Source organism: Phyllobates terribilis, unplaced genomic scaffold, assembly GCF_046119375.1.
Source record: "Phyllobates terribilis strain yellow unplaced genomic scaffold, ASM4611937v1 Scaffold_2__4_contigs__length_985480577, whole genome shotgun sequence".
In the NCBI taxonomy this organism is placed as follows: Eukaryota; Metazoa; Chordata; class Amphibia; order Anura; family Dendrobatidae; genus Phyllobates; species Phyllobates terribilis.
In genome coordinates this window covers 679,445,627-679,466,672 of record NW_027362762.1, presented here as the reverse complement: position 1 = coordinate 679,466,672, position 21,046 = coordinate 679,445,627, and the positions used below count along the sequence as shown (strand labels likewise).

At 43.0% G+C, this 21,046-nt stretch overlaps 1 protein-coding gene across 3 annotated transcripts in view; it reads left to right on the top strand.

The window, feature by feature from the left end:
- LOC141224013 (C4b-binding protein alpha chain-like) overlaps positions 1 to 21,046 on the top strand; it is a 140,526-nt gene that overhangs the window by 95,678 nt on the left and 23,802 nt on the right. For all 3 annotated transcript variants that reach the window (XM_073666872.1, XM_073666870.1, XM_073666871.1), the window contains 3 exons: positions 3,484 to 3,681; positions 17,746 to 17,842; positions 20,719 to 20,798. In XM_073666872.1, coding sequence (XP_073522973.1) covers positions 3,484 to 3,681; positions 17,746 to 17,842; positions 20,719 to 20,798 — 375 coding nt within the window. The remainder of the gene's footprint in view (positions 1 to 3,483; positions 3,682 to 17,745; positions 17,843 to 20,718; positions 20,799 to 21,046) is intronic.

The window sequence follows — 21,046 nt, the reverse complement described above, 5'->3', positions numbered from 1 at the left end:
AATTAAGCTGAAGATCTGTTTCAAAGTATTCAAGAGTTTAGAAAACAAATCCACAGCACTAAGTACTTGAGTAATGATAGTTTCCTATTGATAATGAGAGTTATGGATCATGCAGACGTCCGTGCAAATCGGTGCGAGTACGGGCCGCTAGTGCACTGTCTGGCTGCAGCTCTCCTGACTTGAGGGTGACAGCCTCATAGAAGTATAAGAAGCTGTCACGCTCGAGTCAGGAGAGCTGCGGCCAGTCCATGCATTAATGGCCCATGCTGCACCGATTTGCACAGATGTCTGCATAATTACTAAAATAAAGCTTTACCTTGGGTAAATGAATGAAATTCTGTAATGTATGTCTTCTAATAACAGACTCATAGAGAAATAGTGAAAAATTAGAGATTTTTGTAAATCCAGTAGCAGCATGTATACCTATGCAACTACTTTTTTTTTTATCTAAGATAAAAATGATGAAAATTATATACAGCATTGACTTTTTGCAAACTTGCTTCATTTTTTATACTGTAGATACATAAAAATAATTTTAAAAATATTACGTAAATTTCTACTATTTTGTCTTAGTTTGAACAAACAGGATCAATATTTATTGAAGATTTTCAGATCCCTTTCTCACTATTTCAGATTATTTTGAAATTTTATTATTTGAACTCAATTTGGAGAAGGTTTACTTTTTTATATACTGCCTTCATTTTTACCAAGTCCCATTCACAGGTTGCAGAAAAAAAATCTGCAGAAGAAATTCACCTTCAGGATAATCTGCAGCATGGCAATTTATACTACATGTGTTTTTTATTACAAATTTCACCTTTGGTAATGTACAAGGTGAAATCCGCTGCAAATACTCTAATTTTGATGTGGATTTGCTGTGAATAATCTGTGGTAGAAAATCTGAACCCACGCATACCGGTCCCAAAGTAACTCCTTAAATTGCTTGCTGTTAAAGGGAACCTGTTACGTAGGATAAGGGTATGTTCCCACGATCAGGAGCCGCCTGCGGCCCTGACGCTGCTGGATATCCGCGCAGCTTCTGCCTTCATTTTATGCAAATTAGTTGCATGCAAATTTACATGTGGACTTTCCTCATACATGTTAATCTATGCGGAAAGTCCACTAGGGACCTGCAAGAGAAATTGACATGCTGCGGGTCTGAAAGACGCGCCGTATGTCAGTTTCCGCGGGTGATCCACAGGTGCCCAGGGACACATAGTGGACATGGGATTTCTAGAAATCCCATCCACTATGCTGTAACATCTGGACGCTGTGGGCATAGACACACAGCTTCAAACCCGCAGCTGCTCCTGACCATGGGCACATAGTCAAAAGCTATTTACCTGCAGATACAGGATTAATCTGAAAGTAAATAGCATTAGAAAAGTGCTCGTCCACAGTAGTGAAAGTGTGGCTCCCAGGAGAAAATGAACTTTATTCCTCCCAGGATCCGCCGGTTTTCAGTCATACAGGTGTGATATCTCGGCTACAGTCACTGATCACAACACTGAGAGCGGCGGCTGTAAGCATGCCCACGTACTTGGATTGATAGTAGATTATACATTGATGCTCTGAAATACAAGTGCCAGGGCATGCTTACAGCCATGGCTCACAGTGCTCTGAGCAACATCTGGATAACTTTAATGCCACGTGCACACGATGAGTATTTGGTGAGTTTTTTAACCTCAGTATTTGTAAGCCAAAACCAGGAGTGGGTGATAAATCCAGAAGTGGTGACGTGTTTCTATTATACTTTTCCTCTGATTGTTCCACTCCTGGTTTTGGCTTACAAATACTGAGGTAAAAAAAACCTCACCAAATACTGAACATGTGCACATGGCCTAAGGCTACGTTTCAACAATGAGTATTTAGGCCACGTTCACACGTTGAGTATTTGGTGAATTTTTTACCTCAGTATTTGTAAACCAAAACCAGGAGTGGGTGATAAATATAGAAGTTGTGACGTGTTTCTATTACTTTTCCTCTGATTTGTTCCTCACCTGATTTTGGCTGACACATACTGACGTAAAAAAACCTCACAAAATACTGAACATGTGCACATGGCCTAAGGCTATGTTTCAACAACGAGTATTTAGGCCATGTGCACACGTTGAGTATTTGATGAATTTTTTACCTCAGCATTTGTAAACCAAAAGCATGAGTGAAACAATCAAAGGTAAAGTATAATAGAAACACGTCACCACTTCTGGATTTATCACCCACTCCTGGTTTTGGCTTACACATTCTGAGGTAAAAAACTCACCAAATACTCAACATGTGCACGTGGCTTAATGAGCTTTTGTTGTTGCAGATTTTCTGCAGTATTTCGGCACTTATTCGGTAAATTATGAAATATGTCTTTTTTTCAGTCGTACTATTTAACACTGACAATAAATATACGTAATTGAAGAGACCCACTAAAGTACAAGTAGTATGATACACTGAATGGATATCAGCATACAAAAGCTGAACTAGGTACACAATATAATAGTGGCTGCAGAGTAGCATAAAACTTTTTTTTTCCATTTTGCCTCTCCATTGCTATATTATTAATATTGATGTTAGCAATCAAATTATTTGTCACCAAATGAGGTAACTTTAATTAAGTCCAAGTGGTTATTATCAGATGCTTTTCACTGGGGCTGAGTACTCCTTCCCTGTGTATGACTTGCTATCTGAAAACAACCACTTGGACTTAGTTAACTCATTAGCAGCCAAATACTTTGATTGCTAATATCTCTGCAATGGAGAGGCAAAAAAAAAAAATAATAAAATAAACCCGTTTTACTCCACTCTACAGTTACTATTACTTCTTGTCCCCAGCTCAACAGAAAGATTTGGTGAAAGGTCCTCTTTAAACTGTATTTTACAGGAATATACCTTTCCTAGTGAGAAATCAGCATTTGAATTGATATTCAAAAGAGGCTGAAGGACTATTTGATATCTGAAACCTCTGTCACTCCAGCTCTATACTCTGCCCAGCGCTGCCTCCTCCTGCTTGACTGACAACTCTTTTGCCTGAAGTCAAGCAGCACAGAAGTTGTCAGTCAAGCAGGAGGAGGCAGCGTTGAGGAAGGAATAGAGCTGGAGTGACAGAGGCTTTAAATCAACAAATAATTATTCAGCCTCATTTAATACAAAAGCTGATTTCTCAGTAACGAAGGAACAGACTGGCCATGTAAAGGTATTGCTAGACTTGTATTTGAAAGTGCTGCATGCACATATAAATAGTTTGGGGGAGTGGTGAAATCTTGCAGACAGATTCTCTATGAAAAGAACCTGTCATCAGATTAAACAACTACGAACTACTATAATGTGTGAATTGCTGAAGGGGTTTAGAATCATACATTGTATTTTCTCTGAAATAATTTTCACATTTTTGTGGTTACAGGTTCCCTTTAAATAATGAAGTCTGTCAGAAGTTATGAAAAAGTGATTTATACAATATTTATTGAATAAGAAAATCTACTGTTTTTTCACCAGGCATCTGTAAAGACCCACCTACCTTTGATTATGCTATATTGGATGTCCAATATCAAACCATTGCAATCTTTCTTGCTGGCAATAAAGTACAGTACAAATGTAGAAGTGGATATATTTGGAATACCATGTACAGAAATTATAGTATAACTTGTTTGGAAAACTCCAAATGGTCAAATATAACCAAGGAGTTCTGCATTCGTAAGTATTCTAATTATTTTGTAGTTTGTAAAGAATGCTAAAATGTATTTAAAATTTGAATATCTGTCCAAGGCTCTGTTCCACCAAGTTTGTGATACCAGTTCATATTATACAGTATTTAACATGTTTACCGATCCTGTGATTTTCATAATTCCACGACTTTTCATTCTTGGTGTTGCAATTTTAATGTTAGTGTAGAACATATAGTAACAAATTAGGTTTATTTGCAAAATGTACAAAATTTCTGCTGTTTGCAATAAACCAAACAAGAACAATGTAAATAGCTCAACATAACTGATATAATAAGTGGTTTCTCCAAATACAATACTTCAAACGACTAGAATATTCAATACTTTGAATAAAACTCTTCATAAGAGCAACTATTTATGTTTATATAGTGTTTTACTTTAAGTTCAATGGCTCTATTGGAGCTTACTTCCAAACCTCCTGCAAAACGGGAATCAGGCATATGTACTGAATTATTTCATTGACAGTAATAATGCAGACAGAGTTACTGTGTGCTCTGTCATTCATCATTTTAGGTTTTATACGTTTATTGAAGGCGGGCAGCAAGACATAGTAGACTACTGGACATCTTGCTGCCAACCTTAACTAGGCGAATAAGGCCGAAAACGATGTATGACAAAGCACATTGTGGCTCTCTCTGCTGCATTAATACGGTCAATAGCCTTGTTAATACATATGGCCTTGTTACATACTCCTGAAGCAAATAATCATTGGCTTCATTAATTGCATCATGTGTGTTTGGACTAAAACACATCAAATATCTGGACTGGCTAGAGGCTTGTTCACTGTGATGTTTGACTGCATGATAGAAATATGGTTAAGGCAAGAGAGTGGTCAAAGGCATTAAGAGTAGTGTTGAGCCACCCCCGTAGTGTTCGAGTTCGGTTCGGTTCGTCGAACACCCGTGTGTTCGCCGAACTGTTCGTCGAACTGTTCGTCGAACACCTTCGAACACCGTTAAAACCAATGGCAGGCAAACAAAAACACATAGAAACACATAGAAAACACCTTCAAAGGTGTCCAAAAGCTGACAAACTGCTCAGAAGACATAACTAACACATGGAAAAGTGACAAGTACATATAGTCATGCGAAAATAAAAGAGGTGGAGGAGTAAAAGGAGGGGGAGACACAGATATAGGCATGTCATGCCCTTCTAAAATCCAAAAAGTGAGAAGCCGACACGGCCAGTCCGCTCCTGCCCGTGCCACCTCCGTGTCGCCGGGTTTGTGCCAGAGCCGCGGTGAACCCTGACGGCCAGCCCCCCTCTCCCAATACTGGTGCCTGTCCACTGGTGGGTCGAGCGAGCCCCCCTGTGGTGGAGGCAGCTCTAAGCTTTTTAATTTAAATTGTCTCTCTAATTTGAATGAATACACTTTAAATCCATTTACAAGGATCTATTGGAGGGCAAGTCTCATGCCAGCAGCCGCGGTAATTCCAGCTCCAGTAGCGTCCACTAAAGCTGCTGCAGTTAAAAAGCTTTTATAAGGATCGAGCTCGGCTGTCCACCGCAAGGCATCCTACTGCCAGTCCCAGCCCCTATGCCTTGGGGTGCCTCCTGATGCTCTTCACTAAGTATCCCATGGTCCCGAAGCATTTCCTTTGAAAAAATTAAGTGTCTAAACTACAGGTGGTGCAGCTTGCTTAACAGCCGGGATAATCCGCTCACTAGCAGACACTGCTACTAGGCACAAAGTATTTCCTGGGCTAGATGCAGTTAAAAATTTGTAATTAGATACTCTCGTTGGATGCTGAGAAAGCATTCCATAGAGTCTCCTGGCACGCCATATATGATTCTCTTAAAAAGCTTGGGGTAGGGGTCTAGGGGACCCTTTTATAGCCAAAATCACGGCCCTGTATCGCAATACGTCACCTAGGCTGAAGATAAATGGAACTGTAGCACCCTGAGGGCTCGGTTGCTACAGACGTATTGCACCTCACCCAGAGGTGTGATATCTCACTCTCAGGTAAGGATGGAGTGTGGATCAGGACCCGACACCTGCATGCATTACACCACATTGCCGTGGGGCAGGGCGACCAATATGCCCCTGAGATGGGCACGACAGTCCCTGTCCCTGGCTGGAGTGGGGGGAGGGAACACTGAGGAAGGGGAACCCTGTAGTGCAGGAGCAGGGAGGAAGCAGTTCCTGGGTGCATTGAGAAGGGAGTATAAAAGGTGGGCACCATCTTAGTTCAGTGCAGAGAAGTCTGAGCAGAAGTGGCAGGGAGCAGGGGCTCTGCATGAGCTCTGCTCCGGAGGCGGGCCTAGTAACAGAGGCCCAGGCCTGGAAGAGGGAGAAGGAAGGAAGAGGAGCGGAGAAGGCTCCAGGAACGAGGAATGAAGGGATCCCAGGGGTGCGGACGGGCGAGTCGCCACCGCACGCCCGAATCCACCTGCGTGGAGGGGTCAGGCCAAAGGGGGAGACCGGTCCCCGAACTAGTGGAGGCAGGAAACGACCCTCAGCTAGAAACCGGAGGCTCTGACATTTTATGTGGCGCAGCCCCTCGCTACACCCGCTAGGAAGGCACCACATAGGGTCAGGGAAACTGGCGCCAAGTTTACCAAGAGGAGGCCCGAGGCAGCCGGACAGAAGTGTTAGTAAGAAAGGCCAGACAAAGGACACACAAAGGGGGTCCTGTGAAGTGCTCCAAAGTTATCTGGGAGTTGTCTGAGCCCCTCACCTGGTGAGCACAGTACGACGTGGGCAGCCGTTACCTGCAGACGTGGTCTGGATAATAAGAACTGTGAGTAAAGGCCCTGAACTGCATCACTGACTCCGTGTCGTTACTGCTGCTGCCCTGCACCATCACCCCCATCCTCCGCATACACTGCCCTGAGGCTATACTCCTCCCGTGGGGAGTTATGCTACGCTCTGCTGCACCCACAACACCAGCCTCAGTGGTCTGCCCTGTAGCGGCGGTTCACTCTGACCGCAATCCAAGGGTGGCGTAGTCGGACATTTAAACATGAAAACCACATAAATAGTTCCGCCACTGGTTTGACCGCCCTGAGCCACGGAACTGGGTCGCCGCCACGAAGACTACAACCACCAGCATCCACCAAAAAGGGTCCGGCTCCGGGTGTCCCAAGGCCCAGGGGGTGCGTCAGAACATTTTCATCACCTTTCACAATCACCAATGAGACAAGGCAGTGATGTCCTCTGTCCCCTCTCTTATACATCCTAGTGACGGAGCACCTGCTCTCATCAATTCGCCATAACCCCAATATTAGGTGGATTGAGGTGGGAGGCACCGAGTACAAGTGCTCTCTATTTGCTGATGATGTCCTAGTATATATCACTCAATCACATATATCCATCCATGCTGTTATGGCTGAAATAGATCACTTTGTTACATGGTAAAATTTTAAAATCAATGCAGCGAAGTCTGAGGCCCTCGATGTCTCCCTCCCCAAATCCATATAGGATTCAATCCAGTCCAACTTTCCCTTTGCCTGGCCCTCACAGGGTATCAAATACTTAGGAATTCCTATTCATAGAGACCTCTCCCATCTATGTTATCTTAATTTTGGGCCCTTTATTGAACAACTCCATACAGACCACGGTTGGCAAGTTAGAACTGTAAGATTCACTACGTGAACCACTGGTGTTTTGTGGAAAAGCATATGTACACTGCGTTCCAAATTATTATACAAAAAGTGTTTAGGAGTGATAAGGGAAGAATTTGTTTGTTTGTCAGTTAAACTCATTGATGGTGATGTGTGTCAGGGCTCTTTATATCACTGTAAGCAATTGCAGACACCTGTGCTAATTAGTTTGGCAGGTGTGTCCAATGAAAGGCAAGACTACTTAAGAAGGCTCTCTCACATTATTAAGCAGCCTACATTTTCTGCCAAAATGGGAAAGAAAAAGGATGTGTCGGCTGCTGAGAAGCAACAAATTGTGGAGTGTTTAGGTCAAGGCATGACTACAATCAACATTGTGCGATGATCAGGATGAAGTGTCTTGGCAATCAAGAAGTATGTAGCTGATTCACAGTACACACGTGTGCGTGCTGATAAGGGCAAATTGAGGACTCTTTCCTACAGGCAATTACGTCAGGTTGAAAGAGCAGCGGCAAAAAAGCCTTGTCATAGCAGCAGACAAGTTTTTGAAGCTGCTTGTGCCTCCAACGTCCCCCGAACAACAAGATGCAGGGTCCTTCAGAGGTTTGCAGCTGTGCATGCGCCATCCTGTCGACCTCCTCTATCCACTTCACACAAGCAGAAACGGCTCCAGTGGGCCAAACATTACATGAAGACTGATTTCAAAACTGTTTTGTTCACGGATGAGTGCCATGCAGCGCTCGATGGTCCAGATGGATGGAGTGGAGGATGGCTGGTTGATGGACACCCCACGCAAACACGGCTACAGCACCAACAAGGAGGAGGTGGAGTAATGTTTTGGGCTGGAATCATGGGGAGAGAGATTGTCGGCCCCTTTAGGATCCCTGAAGGCGCTAAAGATGAACTCCATAATGTATGTGGATTTTCTCAAACAGCACTTCCTGCCATGGTTCAAGAAGAAGAACCGTGTATTTCACAGCAAGATCATTTTTCTGCATGATAATGCACCATCTCATGCTGCACATAAAACATCTGCATCTCTGGCTGATATGGGCATAAAAGGGGACAAACTTATGGTGTGACCCCCATGCTCCCCTGACCTCTACCCCATTCAGAACCTTTGGAGCATCATTAAAAGGAGTGTCTATGATGGCGGGAGGCAGTTCACATCTAAGCAACAGCTCTGGGAGGGTATTCTGTCCTCATGCAAAACAATTGAAGCAGAAACCATCCAAAACCTGACAAATTCAATGGACGAGAGAGTTCAGAAGCTCCTTTCGAACAAGGGGTCCTATGTGAAAATGTAACATCACCTAGAATAAAGTTTTGAGTTGAAAACTGTTTGATTTCAGTTTCTAACAACCTGCTAATGCTTATAATTTCAAAAATGACCATTTTTTTGGTCTTTATTAAAATGAAAAGGTTGATCGAAAAGTTTGGGGGATCTAAGAGTGTGGCAACCCAGTAGTCATGATTACTTCGAATTCTGACAATATGAGGGTCATGCTGCAGGTAGTGCAGCAAGAAGGCACTTATGTGCCTTGCGCATCTCGGAGCCCCAAAATTATTTTCCGGGCTAGATGCAGCTAAAAATTATTTTTAATTTTAAATCTGGTGAAGCTTTAGTATAGATGGCCTAATAGGATCAGTGCTGCACACTGCTACAAAGCCCAAATTATTTTCCAGTCAAGATACAGATAAACATGATTAGTAATTTGAAAGCTTAAAACGGTTGGTAGGGTGATTTTAACCAATCATCAAGCTTTTACTCTCCCCAGGATGACACAGGGGTAGAAAAGTCGTTTCGGATCCATGATTTGTTCATCTTTATGAACGTGAGTCTGTCTACATTATCAGTGGAGAGCCGCGTGCGCTTATCTGTCAGCACACCACCAGCAGCGCTGAACACACGTTCAGACAGAACGCTGGCTGCGGGGCATGACAAGATCTCCAAGGCGTAAGTGGCTAGCTCCGGCCATTTATCCAGATTGGAAGCCCAAAAAGAGCAAGGGTCCAGTGACACAGTCGTGGCTTCAATGTTTACTTGGAGATACTCCTGTACCATCGTCTCTAGGCGTTGACTATGTGTCAGACTTCTTGTCTCCTGTGGCCTTGCAAAGGATGGGCTAAAAAAGTGGTGAAATGATTCCGCAAAATTGATGTTACCAGCAGATACTGTGGTTCTGTTACGGTTTGAGTGCTGAACACTTGACGGTCCCACGGTTGGCAAGTTGGAACTGTGAGATTCACTACGTGCACCACTGGTATTTTGTGGAAAAGCACATGTAAGATTCTGCAACAGTCTCTGCTGATACTCCTGCATGCGTGCATCCCTTTCTATGGCAGGAATAATTTCTGCAAATTTACTTTTGTACCGGGGATCTAACAGTGTGGCAACCCAGTAGTCAGGATTATTTCTAATTCTCACAATTCGAGGGTCATGTTGCAGGTAGTGCAGCAAGAAGGCACTCATGTGTGTTGCGCATCCAGGAGCACCAAGTCCCTGTTGTGTTGGTGGCGAGGTAACAATCATGCTTCCTTCCTCTGTCCTCTCCCCCCAACCTCGCACAACAGAAATGTGATCAAGGTCTCCCTCATCTGATGAGTCTTCCATCAGTTCGTCCTCCACTTCTTCCTGGGCTCCTGCACCTTCCTCACTAGTTTGGCTGCTACCATGCGCCCTGGTAAAACCATCTCCCCCACCCTCACATGCCTGCCGCCTTGGTGCTGCCGACCGTCTGGACCTTGCAGATGTTAGCCCTTCCGCATACAACTCCTCCTCCTCTACTTCCTCCACCTCCTCTTGTGCCACCACCTGACTCCGAATTCTGTTTAACATGTGCTCCAGCATGTAAATCACCGGAATAGTCATGCTGATAATGGCATCGTCAGCACTAAACATCTTCGTCGCCATTTCAAAACTGTGCAGAAGGGTGCATAGGTCCCTGATCTGAGACCACTCCTCCAGCGTGATTTGCCCCACCTCTGAATCTCGTTGGCCCAGGCTATACGTCAGAACGTATTGCACCAGGGCTTGTCGGTGCTGCCACAGTCGCTGCAACATGTGCAGAGTTGAATTCCACCGGGTAGGCACATCGCATTTTAGCCGGTGAAGTGGCAGGCCCAACGACTTCTGTAGAGATGTAAGTCGCTGAGCTGCGGGATGCGAACGGCGGAAGTGAGCACACAGCGACCGTGCCCTCTGCAGAAGGCCATCTAGTCTGGGATAGTGGGCTAAAAATTGCTGGACAACCAGGTTCAACACGTGAGCCATACAAGGCACGTGTGTGACATTGCCCCGGCGAAGGGCCGCACCCAGGTTTGCAGCATTGTCGCACACGGCCTTCCCTGGTTTCAGGTCCAGTGGAGACAACCATTCATGAAATTGGTTCTCCAGAGCTGACCACAACTCCTCAGCTGTGTGACTCACATTTCCCAGACATTTCAATGTAAAAACCGCCTGATGACGTTGAGCCCTACTGCCAGCATAGTAAGGAGGTGTGCAGGATCCCTTCTGCGCAGTTAGAAAGCTTGTGGCATGACCAGACAGGCTTTGGGTGCAGGTGGAAGACCGAGAGGAGGTTGAGGAGGCAGAAGCAGTGGAGGAACTTTGACATAAAGAGGATTGACGCACAACTCGTGGGGACGGCAAGACTTGGACAGCAGCCCCTTGTCCTGCTGTCACCATAGTTACCCAGTGCCCAGTCAGCGACATGTAACGCCCCTGTCCATGCCTACTCGTCCAAGTGTCTGTGGTGAAATGCACCCTGTCACACACAGAGTTTCTCAAAGAAGCGGTGATGTTGTGTGCGACATGCTGGTGGAGCGCAGGCACACCTTTCTTTGAGAAGTAGTGCCGACTGGGCATCTGGTACTGGGGCACTGCGACGGACATAAGGTCTCGAAAATCCTCTGTGTCCACCAGGCGGAAAGGCAGCATTTCTGTAGCCAAGAGCTTGCAGATGGTGAAATTCAACCTCTTAGCTTTCTCATGGCTAGGAGGAAATGGTCTTTTACTTGTCCACATCTGAGGGACCGAGGGCTGGCTATTGTGCTTAGACGGGGTTGATAAGGGTGTCCCCGGCAAACTGCCGGTCTGTGAGGAAGATGCAGACGGACATGTTAGGTTGCCTTGATCCAAAGGTGGTGCTATCGATGTCGGACAGCGCTCAACACCAGCTGGTGTTACCACCTCCAAAGAAAATGATGACCTGCCAATCACGCTGGCTGTTGCGGGTAAAGAGGTGGCAGGTCTGCGCCCCAAAACAGGTGTGACTGCTGTCCCCCCAGTCACAGAGGATGAAGAGGCCGCGGATGCACAAGATATGGCAGACGGTGATTGGCCCGGCCGGCTAGGCCACATTGTAGCACACTGAGCTTCCCACTGCAACTTATGCTTCATGTCCATGTGCCGGTTCATGCATGAAGTACTCAAACTATGTATTTTTTGGTCTCTACTTAGCTTTTGCTGACAAATGTTACAGATAACACGAGTTGGGTCATCTTTATCGATCTGAAAAAATGCCCAGGCTATGCAAGGCTTAGCACCCATGCGACCTGAAGAGCCACCACGACTTGTGGTGAGAGGCAGAGTTGTGTTTGAGGATGCAGTTGTTGACGTGCTTCCAGTACTACGTCTCTGTCCAGGAAGGCGCAACCTGACCTTGTTGTCACTAGCATCTTCCTCCACCTCCTCTGCTGACCTCATCTCTTGGCTGACTGTGGGTTGACAGTAAGTGGGATCTCCGACCTCATCATCATCACCCTGTGCGTTATCACACCCGTCGTCCTCAGAGCCAACCTGTTCCTGCCCTGACAAAAAACTAAAGTTGTCGCTCCAATCAGGTATTTGAGTCTTATCATCGTCTTCCTCATTGTCTCCACCAACAGGAGTTACAGTTTGGGAATGAGGGTCTACATTATGGTCAGAACCTTCTGCGTCTGGTCCTGGATCCGACTCATAAAGATTCTGGGCATCAGTGCAGATCATTTCCTCGTCTGGATTCACAGAAGCGCTGGAGTCGACCTCTGATTCCCAGGCTATAGTATGAGTAAACAGCTCTGCAGACTCAACCATCTGTTCTACCTCATACTCAGACGGTCAGCTGGAGATTTGGGAGCTGTGAGGAAGCAAGTGCGATTTGGGTGACACCTTTGAGGACTGGAGTATTTGTGATGTTGAAGTTGATGTGGAGGAGAGCCCACTTAAAGGAGCACTTGATATCCGTTGAAGCACCTGCTGTTTTTGTGCCTCATCTGGAATTTGTAGCGATTGGCGTGGCCGTAAGAAAGGGATCTTATCACATTGTCCGCTAAAAGAAGTAGACATTTTAGTTTGGCTGGAAGATGGTCTTTCTTCTGCAGATGTTACTGTTGCTTTAACACCTACCCCACGGACACAACCTTTTTTCCCCTTCCCAACATGCCTATTCCCCTTTCCACCAGCAGCAGGCCTTTTTCCACTCATTTTGGTGGTTAACTAATTCACAACTCTGGAGTTGTTTGCACAAAAAAACAATGGATGGTAACCGAGCAGAGCTGAGTGGCCAAACTGTGGTATTAGGCCAAAACTATTGGCTGGGTTAGATGCAGAAAAAAATTATTTTGAATTTGCAACCTGATGGAGGTCAGTATAGATGGACTAATACAAATAGTCCCACACACTGCTAGAAGCCCAAATATTTTTTCAGAGGTACTGTAGATGCAGATAAAAATTATTTTTAATTTGCAACCTGATGGAGGTCAGTATAGATGGACTAATAGACCAAGTCCCACACACTGCTAGAAGCCCAAATATTTTTTCAGAGCTAGATGCAGAAAAAAATTATTTTTAATTTGCAACCTGATGGAGGTCAGTATAGATGGACTAATAGACCAAGTCCCACACACCGCTAGAAGCCCAACTATTTTTTCAGAGCTAGATGCAGAAAAAAATTATATTCAATTTGCAACCTGCTGGAGGTCAGTATAGAAGGACTAATAGAACAAGTCCCACACACTGCTAGAAGCCCAAATATTTTTTCAGAGCTAAATGAAGAAAAAAATTATTTTTAATTTGCAACCTGATGGAGGTCAGTATAGATGGACTAATAGACCAAGTCCCACACACTGCTAGAAGCCCAAATATTTTTTCAGAGCTAGATGCAGAAAAAAATTATTTTTAATTTGCAACCTGATGGAGGTCAGTATAGATGGACTAATAGACCAAGTCCCACACACCGCTAGAAGCCCAAATATTTTTTCAGAGCTAGATGCAGAAAAAAATTATTTTTAATTTGCAACCTGATGGAGGTCAGTATAGATGGACTAATAGACCAAGTCCCACACACTGCTAGAAGCCCAAATATTTTTTCAGAGCTAGATGCAGAAAAAAATTATTTTTAATTTGCAACCTGATGGAGGTCAGTATAGATGGACTAATAGACCAAGTCCCACACACTGCTAGAAGCCCAAATATTTTTTCAGAGCTAGATGCAGAAAAAAATTATTTTGAATTTGCAACCTGATGGAGGTCAGTATAGATGGACTAATAGACCAAGTCCCACACACCGCTAGAAGCCCAACTATTTTTTCAGAGCTAGATGCAGAAAAAAATTATATTCAATTTGCAACCTGCTGGAGGTCAGTATAGAAGGACTAATAGAACAAGTCCCACACACTGCTAGAAGCCCAAATATTTTTTCAGAGCTAAATGAAGAAAAAAATTATTTTTAATTTGCAACCTGATGGAGGTCAGTATAGATGGACTAATAGACCAAGTCCCACACACTGCTAGAAGCCCAAATATTTTTTCAGAGCTAGATGCAGAAAAAAATTATTTTTAATTTGCAACCTGATGGAGGTCAGTATAGATGGACTAATAGACCAAGTCCCACACACTGCTAGAAGCCCAAATATTTTTTCAGAGGTAGATGCAGAAAAAAATTATTTTTAATTTGCAACCTGATGGAGGTCAGTATAGATGGACTAATAGACCAAGTCCCACACACCGCTAGAAGCCCAACTATTTTTTCAGAGCTAGATGCAGAAAAAAATTATATTCAATTTGCAACCTGCTGGAGGTCAGTATAGAAGGACTAATAGAACAAGTCCCACACACTGCTAGAAGCCCAAATATTTTTTCAGAGCTAAATGAAGAAAAAAATTATTTTTAATTTGCAACCTGATGGAGGTCAGTATAGATGGACTAATAGACCAAGTCCCACACACTGCTAGAAGCCCAAATATTTTTTCAGAGCTAGATGCAGAAAAAAATTATATTCAGTTTGCAACCTGATGGAGGTCAGTATAGATGGACTAATACAAATAGTCCCACACACTGCTAGAAGCCCAAATATTTTTTCAGAGGTACTGTAGATGCAGATAAAAATTATTTTTAATTTGCAACCTGATGGAGGTCAGTATAGATGGACTAATAGACCAAGTCCCACACACTGCTAGAAGCCCAAATATTTTTTCAGAGCTAGATGCAGAAAAAAATTATTTTTAATTTGCAACCTGATGGAGGTCAGTATAGATGGACTAATAGACCAAGTCCCACACACCGCTAGAAGCCCAACTATTTTTTCAGAGCTAGATGCAGAAAAAAATTATATTCAATTTGCAACCTGCTGGAGGTCAGTATAGAAGGACTAATAGAACAAGTCCCACACACTGCTAGAAGCCCAAATATTTTTTCAGAGCTAAATGAAGAAAAAAATTATTTTTAATTTGCAACCTGATGGAGGTCAGTATAGATGGACTAATAGACCAAGTCCCACACACTGCTAGAAGCCCAAATATTTTTTCAGAGCTAGATGCAGAAAAAAATTATTTTTAATTTGCAACCTGATGGAGGTCAGTATAGATGGACTAATAGACCAAGTCCCACACACCGCTAGAAGCCCAAATATTTTTTCAGAGCTAGATGCAGAAAAAAATTATTTTTAATTTGCAACCTGATGGAGGTCAGTATAGATGGACTAATAGACCAAGTCCCACACACTGCTAGAAGCCCAAATATTTTTTCAGAGCTAGATGCAGAAAAAAATTATTTTTAATTTGCAACCTGATGGAGGTCAGTATAGATGGACTAATAGACCAAGTCCCACACACTGCTAGAAGCCCAAATATTTTTTCAGAGCTAGATGCAGAAAAAAATTATTTTGAATTTGCAACCTGATGGAGGTCAGTATAGATGGACTAATAGACCAAGTCCCACACACCGCTAGAAGCCCAACTATTTTTTCAGAGCTAGATGCAGAAAAAAATTATATTCAATTTGCAACCTGCTGGAGGTCAGTATAGAAGGACTAATAGAACAAGTCCCACACACTGCTAGAAGCCCAAATATTTTTTCAGAGCTAAATGAAGAAAAAAATTATTTTTAATTTGCAACCTGATGGAGGTCAGTATAGATGGACTAATAGACCAAGTCCCACACACTGCTAGAAGCCCAAATATTTTTTCAGAGCTAGATGCAGAAAAAAATTATATTCAGTTTGCAACCTGATGGAGGTCAGTATAGATGGACTAATAGAATGATGCTATGCCCAAAAGATTTTACTTCACTAGGTGCAGTAAAAAAATTGGTATTCTATACACAGGTGTTATATCTTGCAACACAGATAGGCTACTCCACTGACTAACACACTCTGCAATAGGCCAAAAAGGATTAGCTTTGCTAGATTCAGCCAAATGCTGTGAAAAAAACTTGCACAGCACTGGCACAGACCTGCCTGGCAAAAACTGATAGGAACTCATGTAACCTAGTCCTGAAAAGGACTCCAATTACAATTAGTCTTTACTCCCACAACCTATCTATTTAAGAGCACAGACCTCCCTGATAAAAGTCGTAGGAAATGCTGTAACCTAGTCCTTAAAAGGACTGCAATCACAACTATTCCCTACTCCCAAGCTATCTGTATATTTGTGCGAAAATTGGCTTGAAATTAACAAGGTATAGCGCACACAGCAACAGCGGTGCCGTCTAACACGCAGCTGCAGCAGTGAGAAAATGGTGGCGACGGGGAAAATGGCTTGGTCTTATAGGGCAAGGACATGTGACATACACTGCCAATGACACATGCCCTTGCTTGTGTGAAAAAAAGCACTTCGCTCCGTGTGTGCGCTGCTGATAGGCTGACAGATTGCACCTCCCCACTGCAAATGCGGGAAAGAGAAAAAAAAATGGAGATCTTCATTGTTCCTGCAGAGATCCATCCCCTGCCCCTCCCCCCACCCCGCTGTACACTCAAACTGCGTATTAACATTAATTTTCATCATTACTGAGAAAAAATCCAGTTATGATTTTGGTGCACGAACAGTTATCGAACATAACCTCGAACAGCCGAATTTTTCTCAAATTGTTCGTGTTGGCCGAACGGCTCGAACACCGCCCAAAACAGCTCGAATTTGAGATTGGCGAACAGTTCGAGTAGAACAACGCTCATCTCTAATTAAGAGAAGAGATCACTGTCATGCACAAACAAGGAAAAGGATACAAAAGAATACAAACTTTTTTAATGTTCAGATACAGTCGAAAGCATAGTCGAAAGTTAAAGGAACACTGGCTACGGTATCTTGACGTGGCAGAAACAGGAATCTATTATTGAGGATGAAAGTGGTCAAAAACTCTGAAGCGACTGCAAAATACCTGAATGAAAAGTTGGTGGCAGAAGGCTCTGAGGTTTCTGTTTGCACAGTAAAGCACATACTAAATGCTAAAGGCCTCCATGCTCGAACTCCAAAATGTACAGCTCATCGGACTTCAAAGAAAAGTCAGTTACACTATGCTTATAATTAGAGATGAGTGGATCAGGTATTCAAATTCACCTGTATGTGTGGATTTTCCTGGGAAATTTATTTTGAAAAGTAATTCTCCACAAATTTGATATCCCATATTATGCTCCAGGATTTCCACAAACCCCAGAGCATAATAAATGTAATATATACAAAATAATAAAATCCTTATCCTCACCGCTCACCTCTCCAGCCACTCCGTTCATCACTGTCATCTATGTAGTCCTCATCTCATCTTTAGATCACCGCCACTTGAGTTGAATTCGCGACTGGGCTTGGACTTTGGGTTTGAAGAGGCCTAGGAAGGTTTTGTACAAACGCAAACCAAGGGTCATGGCGTTATGATCTCATGGCGTGTGTCATGACTTGGCACCCACATGCATAGAACCCTCACGGTCCTAATCAAACCTGAGTCCCCAGTCTAGTGTGAGAGACCTGGTTAATTCAAAATGAGCCTCGGCAATATAAAAATGTGACGCAGACCAGACCGGTGACAGTGAAGATCGGAGGGACTGGAGAGGTGAGTAGTAAGGGGAGTATAAGGATATTTGGATATTTTAATTTTATACTTTGACAGCTTTTTTTATGGTTCAGAAAAATGGTGGCCACATATATTTATATAAAATTAAACATGTAGATCAAAAAGTATTTACTTATATTTGGTCACCAGTCTTAACACAAACATAATTTACAGGAAGATCTTGTGGCCATCCTCAAGCGGTAAAGAACGCGATACCGAAAGCAAAAGACTTTTTATTCCAGTCTGAAGCAGTTTATGAATGTGAAAAGGGGTGAGTTGTACACCAATGTATAGAGTATTTTAATATTTTAAGTGGCCTTTAAATGAACATTTATTAGAATAATGTTGTGGTTATGAAAACTAGCTAAGTATAAAAAAGATGAATGCTTTTATTTTCCAACCTCCTCCAACAGTTGGAAAACTCTGTTGTTTAATTGGACCAGCTTTTTATAGAACTACTGTATGTCTGTGACTGGTATTTCTGTACATTTCCTATGGCCATGACATAATGCTGTCCATGTCAATATAAATTTGCACTGATTGACATGAAAAAGTTATGCAGACAAGAACGGGTTGCCATCATGTCACGTATAGCAACAAATAATGACATACAAACTGAGCAAAACAAAGTTTTTATCTGATCAATAAAAGTGGGCCTATACCTAGAAAAAAACACAACTATTTTACAGCCAGGTTATAGGCAAATTGCAGTAGCACAAGATTTGCATTGTGGTCTTTGCTGGTAAGTTTATATTTTTTTTATCCAACTGTTGTCATGACACCCCAGTGTGACAAGCAGAAGTAGTGCTGTTGCTTCCAAAGCATCCAGCAACTGTGATAAATAACACAAGCACAGGAGATAGGAAGTGTTGGGCTTCAAAGCATCCAGCAACTAGAGGGGTTAACACAGTTACAGGAGACAGGGAGGGTTTTAGCAGAGCCCCAGAAGGATTGAGGGAGAACTTGTTATTGTAGTCTGGCAGAAGCCAAAGAGAGAGGTGGTGGTGTGTTATCTGGATCCAACAGAAGGCAACTGAACAGGATTCAGATCAGGAGAGAAACTAAACACAGGTCAGATAAACTCCCTGAACTAACAATGCAGATTATTATCGGGCAGGAAGATAAGTACTGGAAGTAATTGTGTCATAGGGATCATCTCCCTCATCAAACCCCCCCCCCCTCCGTCTCCATGCAGGATAAAGAATGCTCTGTACTATTGTGTCCTTGTGAAGGAAAAGCCTGTGGTTGTGTATGCATAGAAGTGTGCTGCTAAGAGATCTAATCTATGCTGAATTATGCTACTGAGGAGACTGTAATACTGTGCCTTGTGAAGAAACTACTGTATTGTTACTGGAGCCGGTTGCGCAAGAAACTCAGATTGTACTGTATAGAAGATTCTTGCTGTAATATCTCTGAATTGCACTGGCCGTGCTTTGGATTAAATTCCACTGTTAAACTGTTGAAAAAGACTCTGGTCAGATGTGTCTGGTCAGCAATTGAATCTATCGCCTGAGAGAAGCTGCTGCCTATGGTCACCCTGAGTAACGGTTCCCCCAGGATTCCAAAGAATTCATGAAACCCGTCTCGCCCTATCTGAATCTAGCGGCATGCGTGTAACACCATGACCCCATTGGCAGTCATTAAATGGTGTTTTACAATGCAAAATTGTAAGGTTTATGTAGCTCAATACAGATTGACATGTATCTTCTATAGAAAGTGAAAGTAGTTACTACTTTCTAAAGTCATTCTAAAATGTCTCTAACATCGCTGCAGTCAAGTAATTCAAATTGATTGTTAAAAAAAAGGGCTACTTTTTTTCCTCCATTGAGTATGATGAGAATCTGATGCAAAACGGATTACTCTATAGAAAGATTTTATTTAAGATGCTATTACATAGCCAAGAATCCGCCTAAAAGTAGCACAAAAGCACTCCATAAAATGAACACAGCAATGTCAAAACAACGTTACTGTGAAAAGTACAGTCTTTTGTCACATCTTTTAACTGCTTCAGGATTCTGAAGTTCTTAAAAGAAGTACGATGTTAATTGTTCACAGTATAGAGTAAGAGACGCTGGCAGCGGAACCTCCCCTACAACCACAGCAAAAATACCCCCAACATTTTCCTGGAGTGGCATCATTCGCCTGTGTGTAGCAGAAATGCTCACTGGCTATGAGTGCCGACCGTTGGGCGGTGCTCATAGTTTCCCCGCAATGACAACCGCTGGGGTGTATCCTGCAGACCCCGGGTTGTCATGCCAACCCATCAGCGACCCGCGACCATGTGTCACGGGCGCCAATGGGCGGGACTTCCGCTGCGGCCATGTTAAATTCCGCTGTCAGAGATTGACAGCGACATTTAACATGTTAAAAGGCACAGGTGGATCGCGATTCCACCCGCGGCTGTTAGGGGCACATGACAGCTGTACAGATCAGCTGTCATGTCCCCAGAAAAGTGCGGGCTCATCACCGGAGCTCGCACCAAAGCGAGAGACCCGCCATGTGCCGTACATGTACGGCACATGTCGGAAAGGGGTTAAAGTTGCATGTACAGGGACATCCCGGTTATCCACATATGGTACCTGTGGCTTCATCACATGTGTAATAGCACCCTAAATGTATGCGCACATGACGTCTTTTAAACTCTAGGAGAGTTCTAGGAGTCAAACAGAACTGTTTAACCCTTGCTACAACAGAGCAAGTGAAATCTGCACAACTACCTTAACTGGTAGGAAAAGCAGATCCAACCAGTGCAGGCGCATGTGTAGACAAATGCCACGGTCTTCTGACCTCTCTCTGTCACGGTATCCCCGTGACATTTATACAGAGAAGTTAAAACTCATTATGAAAAAATCTAAATCCAAGTGCTATTAAGTGCTATAAATTGACTTGCACAGAAATGATAGATAACAAAGAATAAGTACTGTAAATTAATGAATAAATAAATAATAATGGCATAGAAGGATGAACATTTACTTATTTAGATCAAGGAAGCAAAAACAATAGAATCCAAGTAGTAAAAGTTACTCATAAGAAGCAATGAAAAGCTTTCTCATGTCCTGTTCATATGCAGTGACAAATAACTTTGTACAATATAGTCCACAAAATGCAGTACAATGCTAAATAATTATATTTGTTTATTTCCATTAGATATAAAATGGATTCGCCCAGTAATTCTATCAAATGTGAATCAAATGGAAAATGGAATGGAACCTTTCCTGTTTGTACAGGTAAAATATTAATTAAAATGTGGACCTGTCACTCACGCTCCTAGGACTCCTAAACAGCAGCACAGTGAGTCCTTCTCACTGTATGACCGCAGTTTACAAGATCTCAGTTTCCATACATTCAGGCTGTACAGAGCAATAATCTAGAAATTTACAACTCTATGGGTTTATTGTACCATATCTCCATATGCCATGGAATATTTTGGACTTTGAAGCACTGCTGTCAAGGGAAAATATCATAGCTATCAAGG